The sequence below is a fragment of the Clupea harengus genome, chromosome 19 (assembly GCF_900700415.2).
Source record: "Clupea harengus chromosome 19, Ch_v2.0.2, whole genome shotgun sequence".
Lineage (NCBI taxonomy): Eukaryota > Metazoa > Chordata > Actinopteri > Clupeiformes > Clupeidae > Clupea > Clupea harengus.
Window position 1 is genome coordinate 26,664,724 of NC_045170.1, and position 13,827 is coordinate 26,678,550.

General features: G+C 42.2%; 1 protein-coding gene across 2 annotated transcripts in view; it reads left to right on the forward strand.

Annotated features, from left to right (window-relative positions):
• Window positions 1-13,480, forward strand: part of fam49al (family with sequence similarity 49 member A, like) — a 32,752-nt gene extending 19,272 nt beyond the window's left edge. The window contains exons 3-12 of one of the 2 annotated variants that reach the window (XM_012818506.3): window positions 551-631; window positions 4,426-4,547; window positions 5,406-5,511; window positions 7,278-7,414; window positions 8,176-8,253; window positions 8,916-9,032; window positions 9,791-9,870; window positions 10,322-10,448; window positions 11,115-11,185; window positions 11,550-13,480. In XM_012818506.3, the coding sequence (XP_012673960.1) occupies window positions 562-631; window positions 4,426-4,547; window positions 5,406-5,511; window positions 7,278-7,414; window positions 8,176-8,253; window positions 8,916-9,032; window positions 9,791-9,870; window positions 10,322-10,448; window positions 11,115-11,185; window positions 11,550-11,613 (972 nt within the window). In that variant the 5' untranslated portion in view covers window positions 551-561 and the 3' untranslated portion in view covers window positions 11,614-13,480. Of the gene's footprint in view, window positions 1-550; window positions 632-1,371; window positions 1,468-4,425; window positions 4,548-5,405; window positions 5,512-7,277; window positions 7,415-8,175; window positions 8,254-8,915; window positions 9,033-9,790; window positions 9,871-10,321; window positions 10,449-11,114; window positions 11,186-11,549 lie in introns of those variants that run through there. The other variant, XM_031586062.2, reaches the window with a different exon arrangement.
• Window positions 13,481-13,827: the final 347 nt, after the last annotated feature.

The window sequence follows — 13,827 nt, forward strand, 5'->3', positions numbered from 1 at the left end:
CCTTGAACTTGTCTGCCAATTTCAGCATCGGCCCTTACTAACAGAAGTTCGCAAATCTTGTTGTCTCTCCAGTTGGAGAGTGTAAGTGTAAATGACCCTTCTTTTTCACCCTGGGATGTTTGTATTCTTCCAGTTTCGCTCCAGTTGAATGATAGAAACATCATCAACATGTACATTCACTCCAAGCTGTGAATTCTCCGGACAATAATGTGATTTCAGACAGGCTTCCATGCTAATCCCAGCACTGAACAGCTCTCATCAAAAGTTGAAATGACATATGCCTTAATGTTCGGACACGTATAAACCTTCCAGTGTAGTGTTTTCCATCTTGTGTAACATTTAGGCTGCTTATCTACACACTCTGGCCTTGCTAGCTGTTTATGCTTCATTGTATTGTGTGGGCCTTTTCTTCCTGTTACACACTAACACACATGTACTGTGTAGCCTCAGACACTCTCTCTCTTTCTCTCCAACACAAACACATACACACATACAGAGACGAAGAGAGAGAGACGCAGTTGTACTGTATATATCTTGTCTTTCTGCTCAGGTGTTCTGGCCATGGGGAACCTCATTAAGGTCCTTGGCAAGGATTTAGAGAACTGTCCACATTTTTTCCTGGACTTCGAAAGTAAGTTTTTGCTTGGGGTATGGCATTCTGTTGTGTGGTGTGTCTTTTTGCTTGGGGTATGGCCTTCTGTTGGTGTGGTGTGGTGTGTTGTGTGTGTTGTGTTTGTGTGTGTGTGTGATCCATAGTGGGAGACTGGGCTCCAGAGAGAGCTAGTGAGTGGTGAAACGCTGATGCTAACGGTGTGCTGGGTGTATTTGGGAGGTCTGATGGATGTTGAATGCTTCTGTTTTTTTTTTCTGGGCTCTCTCCTCTCGCTGTGGTTTCTTTACAGTGCCAACCATCTTGTAATTCTAAGAAACTCTTCTAAAATCAGATGAATCATCAAATTGACCTGAGAAAGCATGAAGACTGTGCTTTTTAGAGAGAATCTGGCCTCTTCCATGTTCAGATGGTTTCAGCTGGAGGAGAGACTGCCACCGTTGCTGTACCCTTCACCCGAAGCAAGCCTCCTCTGTTGTTCCCCACATCTGTACCCCCCCCCCACATCTGTACCCCCCCCCCCAACCCATTTCCCTCACGCAGTTTCGCACATTCACACACATACCTTCAATCACAAAGGGATGGACAGTGTTTTTATACAGAAAGCATCCACCCTTAACCCACACACACACATCCTTCAATCACAAAGGGATGGACAGTGTTTTTATACAGAAAGCATCCACCCTTAACCCATAGACACACATAGATCCTCTTGATCCCAGGTCTAAAGTACCCTACGAGCGCTCACCCAACCCGTCTTCAATCTCTGTTTTCTAGGGGAGTGATGGGCAACCTCCTGAAGGTGCTGGCTTGTGCTGAGAATGAGCATGGTTCCATAGTTTACCTTGACTTTGAACGTGAGATATCAATCATCTTATTGTTTTGGTTGCTTTACTCTCCACATTCCATCATGTTATTCTCATTCACTCTCATTTTTCTCATTTTTGAGTTTGACCATTTCTGAATGTGCATCATATTATGTTCTGTTATTCTGGCCCCTAAATGCCACATAGTTTAAGCAAATTGCGCATACATTAAAATTACAAATCTAATCTCAATATTCCTTCGACACTGAAAATTCACCAACCAGTGAACACATACAACTAGGTGTGAAACCTAAGAATACCAGGCCATGTTTTGCTTTTAGTTTATTAATGATGAAATGGATAAATACATGGACCCCTGGTTTGAGAGTGAAAATGGCTGGTGGAAAACTACTGCACTGTGCACTGTTGCCCAAAAAGAAATGCTGAAGACATTTCCCCTGTCAGAGAAGAATATGCCGCCATGCCTAAATCCAAAATGAAAAAACAACCTGCCTGGATAACATAGGCCATTTTCACTGAGTTTCTGCTGCCAAACAGGGTTCCATGGAGTGATATTATCCATTTAATGTCACCATCCTGTTATGTTTCCTCTTTTATGTTTTCTCTTTCCAGTTTCCATCCCTCTTTGCTTTAGTGTGTGTGTGTGTGTGTGTGTGTGTGTGTGTGTGTGTGTATGTGTGTGTGTGTGTGTGTGTGTGTGTGTGTGTGTGTGTGTGTGTGTGTGTGTGTACTCTAACCCACCCTAAGTGAAGAGGATGAGTTTGTATGTTTTAACCCTTAACTTTTAACTTCACCCTCTAATTTTTCTTTTAACAGATTCCTTCTAATGCTCCCTCTGTTCCACAGCGCTTCTCTTCCCTTTCTACAGAGGAGTTTCAGTTGGAATAGCATAAGGAATGCTCAGGCAGCCATAGAGCCACATAGCCAAGTAGTAATAATCCAATCCCAATCCATAGCCAAGTAGTAATAATCCAATCCCAATCCATAGCCTAGTAGTAATAATCCAATCCCAATCCATAGCCAAGTAGTAATAATCCAATCCCAATCCATAGCCTAGTAGTAATAATCCAATCCCAATCCATAGCCCAGTAGTAATAATCCAATCCCAATCTAATAAAGTGTCCCAGCTCTGGAGAAACGGCACAATGCAAATGGTCATAATTATTAGTTCAGTTATTTAATTAGGGGGCAGATGTGACTTCATATGTGAACACATTATGATGCATCAGAAATGCTTTGTGGATTAAGATGTGGATTTCACTCGAAAGCCCATCCATCCATTCCACATAACCCTGTGCTTTTGGGCAAATATTATCAATCATCTATCTGTTAAGCCTGGCCTTCTGGTGGCATTAGGAATTATATTCAAAATGTTAAATGCTAATAGTTCTGTAGCCCTGCAACCCACTTTCTAGTTCAGTGTGATATCAGTAAAGGCTAATAAACATTTCTGCAATCTATGTAATCTGTTAATATTACTTGAGATTGTTAGACGACTACGGGTATTCTATGCTAGCTGGACAGGCTGTCTGTGTATTGCCCTGCACACCCCTGTTTTGCTGTAAAAACATCACTATGGTCACCTCTGTCTGCACAACACTGAACAGAACAGGGCCCTCACTGATGAGGCAAATGAGGCTGGCCACACAGATCATGCAGCACGGGTAGAGCACAGCAGGTGTGTGTTTGGGAGAGAGAATGGACATCACAAATGCCCATTTAATGCACCCTATGAGACAGTGTGCTGTATATGTTAGGTTGCTTAATAGTGACTTTTCTAAAGAACATTTAGTTTACAGCTGAACCTCTCTATTCTCTTCAGAGGTGACACACGTGATGAGGCTCAGTGGCTCAGAGGCAAGCTACTGATCAGGCACACACATACACAAACATACACATACACACGTGGTCAATATGAATGAAACATACACATACACACATGGTCAATATGAATGAAACATACACATACACACATGGTCAATATGAATGAAACATACACACACACACATGGGCAATATGAATGAAACATACACACACACACATGGGCAATATGAATGAAACATACACATACACACATGGGCAATATGAATGAAACATACACATACACACGTGGTCAATATGAATGAAACATAAGGGTGATACTTATGTTTCTCCAGATTAATTAAATACTTTTACATCACTGTACTGCACTGTACAATCTGACACTACAAGCACTTTGGTGCAGGACATCCCCTTAAGGACATACACACATCTTCATCTGGGACTGAAGAGATATGGAAGTAGGGTCCTGGAGATGAATGGATACATGAGGAATTTGCTGGTTATTGTAATGAAGCAAGACGGATTTACAGCTCACAATGGTAGAACAGTGGAAGCAGATAGAGTTACACCACAAATTACATTCTTGGAGGTAATACCCATTTCATTCACTTCAAAGGCTTTTTAAATACCTTTGACTGCCAGAATAATTACCCAATTTTTCTATCAATGATATTTCATTTTGGCCATATTCAATACCTAATAAGCTACAGAAAACAAAGGCCAAAGGCTTTTTTTTACACAAATCACATGCATGATCTGGTGTGCTGCTCATGTGTGACATCACGTTAAAACCATCAATACTTACACACTTACCTACACACACACCATCAACCATCATTACCATTTGATTTGTTTAACTACTTCGGAAGCCTCATCTCCCTAAATCCTGTGAAGGACATCACAAGTTAAATAAAAGTTGGTAAATATTGGTAGCAAAAGATTAGCATGCTCTGTAGACCATGCTTCATGCTCCAGCCTCATTTAGCCAATCAAAGGGGTCAGTGTGTGACAGAGGTGATGTGACACGACTGTGTTCTGACTGGTCTAACAAACCTGGAATAGGACTGAGATGTCAACCTTAATTGACCTTTGCTTTGGCCTCTAACCTTAATTGACCTTTGCTTTGGCCTCTAACCCTAACCTTTGACCTTTGACGCCCATGCTCAGATGCCCAGCCCACAGAGGCAGAGACAGCGGTGTGGAATCAGGTGAGCGCCATCCTGGAAGAGGCACATGGCATACTGGCAGAGCTGCAGTCCTACAATGGGGCCGGGCAGGAGATACGAGAGGTGAGGGGACTGAGGCTTTGATTTTGCTTGTCAATCATAGGCCATAACTGACTTTATCGTACTTACCTGACTTTATGTCCACAGCTTATATTAACCATAGATATGTGACTGTACATCCTCTATTATTGACAGAGAGCATTGGATACCTCACTTTATGTCCACAGCTTATATTAACCATAGATATGTGACTGTACATCCTCTATTATTGACAGAGAGCATTGAATACCTGACTTTATGTCCACAGCTTATATTAACCATAGATATGTGATTGTTCTATTGACAGTCCTCTTCTATTGACAGAGAGCATTGGATACCTGACTTTATGTCCACAGCTTATATTAACCATAGATATGTGACTGTACATCCTCTTCTGTTGACTGAGAGCATTGGATGATTTCTGTCCCTCTCAGGGGAGGCAACTTTATTGTGCTTTGATTACACCAGGAGGGGTTAGAAAGTAAGATTTCAGGAGAAGAAAAGTATATTCTTCAAATTTGGAACACCTACAAATGCCATGGAGCCAGCCAACAAGTCAACCGGCTGACTTCCATGCAACAAGTTAATGGTATCAAGTAGTCTTGAAGCAGGAACAAAACAAAATGCGCTCCTTCATTAAGAAATAAAGTAGCTGTGGAAAATACACTGAGTTACACAGATTCACTCACTCAGCTGAATCATGCCAGCACCAATGTTTTTCCCCTCCCTCTTTTCATCTCTCTGCCTCCCTCTCTTTCTATCCCTCTGTCCTTTCCACCCTTTTTTCCCCTTCTTCTCTCTCTCTGGCATCCTTCACCTCGATGTCTTCATCTCTCTATCTCTGGCATCCTTAACCTCGATCTCTTCATCTCTCTGTCTCAGGCCATTCAGAATCCAGGTGACTTACAGCTGCAGGAGAAGGCCTGGAATGCTGTCTGCCCCCTGGTGGCTAAACTGAAACGCTTCTACGAGTTCTCCCTCCGGCTGGGTAAGTGGGAAGCCATATTGTCCCTGCTCTTCAGTAACCTATCAGTGCATATAATAAATCACAAAGCACATTCTTCACGATTACACACACACACACAGAGAGTGGGTGGGGGATGAGTAAGGCTAGCATTGAGAACAGGTTGTGCTGAGCTAACAAGAGGGGATAGCTTGCCTCTCTTCTTTTGCTGCTGAATGCTAAGGCGGTGTTACCATGACAACAGTGGTACCTCTGCAGAAACAGCCAATGACCCTCCACATTTGTTGAGGCCCATCAGACATGAAATGTTACACATCAGTGTTGTAGTCAAGATCTGACCACAATTAGTGATGATGAATGGTGATCATGTGTTTATACATACACACACATACACACACTCACACACACACACACACACACACACACATACACACATACACACACAAACACACACACACACACACACACACACACACACACACACACACACACACAAATAATCTCTGATACACACAAAGATTGGATTAGAATTCAACTTCCCACCCCCATGCCACTGTAAATATATAAGCACACCTGAGTCAGGAGAAAACTAAACCTGACTGGGCTCATAAAAATGATGATCAAACAAACACACCCCTTCCCCCAAAGGGAGTCCAGTGTCTCTGCAGATAACTAGACAAGACATATCACCCTGTATTAATAGCAGCCTTTGAATATAACATGAGGGGTTACTCCACAGACATACCAAGGCATACTACTGACAGTAGGGAATGTGCAGGATGTATAGGGAAAAAAAGAGAGAGAGATAGAGAGATAGAGAGAGAGAAATATGACCTGCAATGGAATGAAAGAGACCCATCATATCAACAGCATTGAGGGGTTTGTTGATTGGCGGCTGAGTTTCAGAGTCATTCATACAGTATGCATCTCTGTATCCAAGCAACAGCCATAGTATGTCTCTAAGAACAGCTGTCATTGCTGTATGAAGAGAGATAAGATAATGGCAGCCTTATCTGCATATTAAATCTGACATGCCCCTAAACGTCCTTGCCGATCAAGTAGACCCCTTCATGGCAGTGGTATTTCCCAATAGCAGTGTCCTCATTCAACACAATAACCCACCCCTGTCACACTTTACACATTGGTCAGGAATTATTTGAGGTACGCACCAAAGAGTCAAAGGTGTTGCCATGGCCTCCCCAGATTTCAATCCAATCAAACATCTGAGCATCTGAGCATCCGTCCAGCAACAAGTCCAGCCTATTATGGCTCCATCTACAGGACTTAAGGGATCTGCCGTTAATGTCTTGGTGCTATATACCACAGGGCACTGTCAAAGCAAGATTGGAGCTGATTTGGCAGCACAAAGAGCAACAACATATGAGGCAGGCGATCATAATGTTTTGGCTCATCTGTGTAGTCTGTATATTTCCTAGGAGCCAAAACCACAGCCGTGATAATACCATCACCCTGCTTCATCAGTCGAGCTATCAAAACACTGTCATGGTCCTGGATGTTCACCACACATATCATGCAAAATACATCACGACAGTGTAGCAAATATATCATGGGAGTGCTAGCCACTAACTCCACTCACACCACTCACACCACACACACTCACACCACACACACACTCACACCACTCACACACACCACTCACACACACACACCACTCACACACACCACTCAAACACACCACTCACACACACCACTCACACACACACACCACTCACACACCACACACACCACCATCAACTAAGGCTGTTTGTTCTGTCTCATGATTCACACAGAGAATGCCCTACGCAGCCTGTTGGAGGCACTCACAAGTCCGCCATATGCCCCTATGCAGCACCTGGAGCGGGAGCAGGCACTGGCAAAGCAGTTCGCCGAGATCCTCCACTTCACGCTCAGCTTTGATGAGCTCAAGGTGAGCAGATAGAGACACCAACATACACTCAGCATACAAACATCAGAGACCAGGGCCAGAAGACTACAGGAAAGACATTTATAATGTATAATACATACATAAATACACGCACACACACACAGATACATACATACATACATGAGACAACTGCACACAGTGGCATGTCCAGACTTTATTGCCTGGAGTGGCCAGCTGTCCCAATAAAAGAGTTGTGAGCTAACTAAGCTAACAAAGCTAAAGAGTTGTGAGCTAGCTAAGCTAACAAAGCTAAAGAGTTGTGAGCTAACTAAGCTAACAAAGCTAAAGAGTTGTGAGTTAGCTAAGCTAACAAAGCTAAAGAGTTGTGAGCTAACTAAGCTAACAAAGCTAAAGAGTTGTGAGTTAGCTAAGCTAACAAAGCTAAAGAGTTGTGCGCTAACTAAGCTAACAAAGCTAAAAAGCAGTATATGGGCATCCCTCCATAATGATATCTCTATGCTGAGCTATATGCAGAACTGCATCATCATATGATTAGATACAATCTGTACACCTTCACCACTAATAAAAGTAAAACTATATAACTAAAACCTGTACTCATTTGTATAGCTGTATGAATACATACAATATCTGCATCTGATATACATACAACATCTAATCACAGAAGATACATTCTGTTAACTACAGTAGGTCTTATTGATAACATGATTCATCTTGACCTTCAAAACTCACAGAAGACCTAATAGATTTTTGTCGTATAAATTCTTCAATCCCTCTCCTTCCAGATGACTAATCCTGCCATTCAGAATGACTTCAGCTACTACAGGAGGACCATCAGTAGAAACCGACTAAACAATCAACAGGTGAGCTGAGTGGTTGCCAGAAGGGCTACAGTAACAGAGATCTCATCTCAAAGTCAAAGTCAAAGTCAAAGTAGCTTTATTGTCAATTACTTTGCATGTTAAGACATACAAAGGAATCGAAAAAAACGTTTCCCACTCTCCCACGGTGAAACATATAAAGTGCACACGCACAACAACAGATAAGACAAGACATGTCCTACATATAGATATACATATAGATATAGTTATAAACATACAGATACATGTACAGCAGCATAAGTTTACTTTAAAGTGAGGGTAGGTATACTGTAGAAAAGATGTGTGCCAATAGATAGACAGTAGTAGTGGTATTGCCGTGTTCACAGTGCACCACACTTTGCACTTTCTGGCTTGTACAGTAGGGTTCTTCAGACCGGGCAGGGATATCAAAAGACATATCTGTACATATCTGGACATATCTGTACATTATCATTGTTATGTAAACCTGTCTTTGAGCTCAACAGAGAGCTGTTGAGCTCAAAGACAGTTTTACATAACAATGATAATGTTATGGTGACTAGTTAATGCATCATACACTCTGAGACTATTAGAGCTTTGGCAGTGGCAGTGAAAGGCTTGGATTAATGTGTGAATCATATGGCAACATGTGAGGTGATTTTACAAATGTTTATAATCTCTGACAGCTGGAGGCTGAGAATGAGGTTAACAATGAGATGGCCAATCGGATGTCCCTGTTTTACGCTGAAGCTACACCCATGCTGAAGACCCTGAGCAATGCAACAACCAAGTTTGTGTCTGAGGTGAGACTTAAGTCTGTTCTAGTACCGGACCTCCTGTTACTTGGTGTTAACACTGCCAGCATCAAAGTCAAATCATTCATTTTTTGCTGTGGGCTAGCTACTGAGCAGGGAGCAGCCCAGTTTGAAGTGCATGTTGAAGTCTGGGGCTACTTTATGGTATTGGGCTATGATGAGCAGCAGTGATAGTAACCATTTGGGAATTAGTTGTGCGTCACTTCAGAGAACAAAGTATGTGAACTTTCATTGTGTTCAGTATTTCTACGCTAACATGGATGAGAGATTTAGTGGCAGTATCTGGAATTTCAGTCAAATACGACATATTCTCATTTTCATCAAGGGAAATTCAGGCTAGCCCTGTTTGACATGTTTTCACTTCAACATCTAAGCAACTGTAGGAGAGACCACTGAGTTCATGTGTGGTGGCATTCACCTGAAATATGGTTTGTATGACTAAAAAATTCCCATTTAACATGCTAATACTACATTTCTAATACCCACAATATTTGCTCAACAGGGATTTGTTTACCAAGTAATCATTTTCTCTGATGAATGTTGCCCATTTGATTGAAGTAAACATTGTTAACTGGTTAAAGCAGTCATCCTAAGTGCACTGGTAACAGCATACTGAGATCAGTGTTATAATGTATTTAGTGCATTGAGTATACTGTTCTGCATGCAGAGGTTGTTGAACACTAACTGTGCAAGTTATAACACGGTGAATGCAGTGGTCCCATAATAGTGTGTACTTTTTGTTTCAGAACAAGACACTGCCTATTGAAGACACCACAGATTGCCTGAGCACTATGGCATGTGTGTGTCGTGTGATGCTGGAGACTCCGTGAGTATTTCCACCCACTCTTTCCTTCTCTTTCATGTACCTCTCTAAGAAATTGTGGGGCTGTCATGCTGATGAATGTACTTTTTACTCAATATCAAAGCATAGTCTTCACTAACAGGTCTCCAATGTCATATCAAAATAATCCAGCATCCATCCATTTTCTATCACTAATTTACTTAGTAATAATTGTTGTAAATGCATACTAGTCCATTCAAAATGCAAGTCTGATAAGAACAATACTAGTATCATGTACTGACATGTGTGCTCTCATCTGTCTCATCTGGTGTGTGTGTGTGTGTGTGTGTGTGTGTGTGTGTGTGTGTGTGTGTGTGTGTATGTGTGTGTGTGTGTATATATGTGTGTGTGTGTGTGTGTGTGTGTGTGTGTGTGTGTGTGTGTGTGTGTGTGTGTGTGTGTGTGTGTGTGTGTGTGTGTGTGTGTGCGCGTGTAGTGAGTACCGATGTCGCTTCACCAACACAGACACCATGCTGTTCTGTATGCGGGTCATGGTGGGCGTCATCATTCTTTATGACCACGTCCATCCAGTGGGCGCCTTCGCTAAGACCTCCAAGATTGACGTGAGGATTCCTACTTGTTTGTACAAACATGAATGCAAAGTATCATATTGGAATATTTCTGACTCAGAATCAGAGCTAATGCAGCATGCGTGAAGAGCGCAAATGTGTCTCAACACACGTTCAAGACTGTCAGGCAGATGTTCTAGCAAAGAGATTCCAATCCATGGGTGCTTGTCTGAGTTGTATTTAGCTTGTTGTAGTTGTAGAAGTCGCTAATATGTTTCTTAAGGCATCTGGGCCCCGTTTTCCCAACAATGATGATTTTTTTACACATACAAACTTTCCTTGTGGGTGATTCTAATATTCCACTCACGTTTCCCACTCAAGCATGTAACCTTCACATACTTAGTTTGTAGTAGTACTTGATATATGCTGTCAATATAAACAATGCTGAAACAAACAGTGACAGTGGTTTAGGGAAATGGTCCAAAAGAAGATGATGATTGGTAAGATAGAACTACTTAGGCTTATGGTGCTTTTGGGAAGGGTTAGCCCAACACCCCCAGCACAGCTCAGTACCCACTGCTCTCTGTTACATGGCTTGTTTCCTGTTCCATATGAGAAAGAATAGGAGCAACAATGTTTTTCTTCTTCTTCATATGTTCATGTGCATGAGAGATGCATGAGAGCAGTGTCTCTGTAAGTGTGCATGTTCTTTCTCCACAGATGAAGGGCTGCATCAAGGTGCTAAAAGAGCAGCCCTCAAACAGTGTGGAAGGCCTGCTTAATGCACTGCGGTAGGTTCATCGTTTGTGTATGTGGATAAAGTAGTAGACCGTATTAAGGGACACTATAACTGGATTATCTGACTCCATAAACTGTGCGACTGCATTGCGTAAGATTCCAAAAGTACCAAAATGACCAAATGTAGAGGGCAGGGAATACATTTTATGTGAGTTGTGCTCAATGACAAATAGTGAGGGCACTAAAGTCAGGTGCACTATCCATTTTAAAGACCTAACACAAATTCTAGTACAGTATGCAGTATGTAGTAGGCTTTGTGTGTAATAGAATACAAACCCCTGGGGTAGGGACTGTAGGTTTAAGGTCTACGCAGTACAGTTGCTTGAAGTTCTTCTCCGTGTGTGATCCTCCCAACAGGTACACAACACGACATCTAAATGATGACAGCACCTCGAAACAAATCCGAGCTCTGCTCCAGTGAGAGCGGATGAAGACGGCGGGGAACGAGGAAGAATGAAAGAGAGAGAAAGAGAACATAAAGGAAGGAGGAGTGACCGAGATAGAAATGCTTGAATCTGCTACTTATGGGTGATCCAACCTCAGAAAAGTGTTTGTTTACAAGCGTGAAAACATTAAACCCATCTCAGTATCAATAACCTGGAGAAAAAAAAAGAGTAAGGAAAAAAAGTATATATACTGTAAAGCGTTCATCATCATGCCTCTCATTTTATGTAATAAACAAGGAGAAAAAAGAATGTAGAAATATATTAATGTCCAAAAGCAGAAACAAAGGGATCCAGAAAGAAAAGAAATAGAATTATCTAAACTATCTATATGCCTCTGGTTAGGAGTAAAGGTTTAAATTAACCCTGATGCCAGAGTCCTTTTGCACTCCAAATCTTGCCATCTCCATCTCCATCTCCATCTCCATCTCAATGTAAGAAGATTTGAAAGGAAGATGAGTAGACTTGAGATAATGTCGCCCTTTAGATTCCATCTGCTGATAGACATACGTACATGCTTCCTCCATGCCTGTTACTGATGACCGCGTGACCTCTGACCTCTGAGTTCTGGGATCTGTAGGGTTCCGTTATAGACCCCTACAGCAACCAGCCCGTCATGCCATATCTCAGACAAAGAAAGGAAATATTCATTTCTAATGAAGTTCCATTTGTGTTGCTGTTCTACTGCTGTAACATTCTCAAAAGAGCACACGATAGAGTTAATGAACTAAGATTTTCTATTAGAGATTCTCATCAATGCTGTACAGTGATGGCCAAACTCCAGCCACAGCCATAAAGTAATGTTAACTCAAAGGTTAAACTACTCTGAAGAGTTTCTTTGTGAGCACTTGCCTATGGCTGGAAATATGTTGAGGCTCATGGCTCCTACTGACAGACACACACCCACAGTCAAACGGCAGCACCTCCATCACCTCCATCTTGCTCCATCACCGTGTGCTGTTCCACTGTGGCCCCCCGCTTGGCCCTGTGGTGCCAGAGGCGGGGGAATAAATTCTGTTTTAGGGGCCAGAGGCAACCCCCCCCCCCCCTCTCTCCCTTCCTCTGTCATCCAATGCAGTTACACACATAGAAACACAGATGTCTGTGAGGACTATAAACTCCCAGAAAAAGCCCTCCATCAACATCAACATTCGCCTGCTTTAGCCAGAGAGCATTGAATGGAAGGAACAATGGAAGGACTGGAGGCAGCCATCCACTCAAGGGGACATTCTTATAACACACATACACAGAACACACACGCAAACATATGCACACCCCAAACACGTACACACCCATATACTTGCAGGAGGTTGAGTAACATTTTGGTGTAAATAAGGGAGAGCTCTAAGAAATTTCCATCAGGCATCTAAGAGGCCTGCTAAAGAAAAAACAAATGTGCTTATGATTAACTAGAGATTCCGTCCTTTAGTATGAAGCAATTTTTACATGACATTGTGACATGTGGATATTTGAAAAAGGAAAGATAATGTGTTTTTATCAGAATGAGGAGAGTGACACAGTACTGTAGTTTGGATGGCTGTAGTCCTTAGTCCCACTTCATTTGATCATATATTTTCTATACATGGGTATGTTAACAGGCATACTCTGTATAAATCTCTAGATGGCATGCTGCAGAAGGTCAGATAAGATGTGTAAATACCGTGTTTTTAATTCATTTTGAATTGTTCTGTGAACTTAATTGGGTATGTGTTGGGTATGTGACTCTCAGAACCATGTATTTGGCTTGGGCCAGCAGACATGCCATAGTCTTAGGTCTCAAATTTTCGACTTCATGTTTTGGCAAACACAGCTAAGGTGTGTGTGTGTGTGTGCGTGCGTGCGTGCGTGCGTGCGTGCGTGCGTGCGTGCGTGCGTGCGTGCGTGCGTGTGTGCGTGCGCGTGTGCGTGTGTGTCTGTGTGTGTGTGTGTGTGTGTGTGTCTGTGTGTGTGTGTGTGTGTGTGTGTGTGTATGTGTGTGTGTGTGTTGGGGGGAGGGGGGGGTGCTGCCCATTTGCTTGTTATTTTGTACATTTTGTGCAACAATAAACTTATTGTCATTTATTACATTCAATTTGGAGTTATTACATTGAAACTGAAGTGTTTGTTTTATATTTATGTGGATTTTCCTGGTCAAAATGAGAACAGTAAACCCCGACTGGACCCTTGAGTTGTGTGTGTGTGTGTGTGTGTGT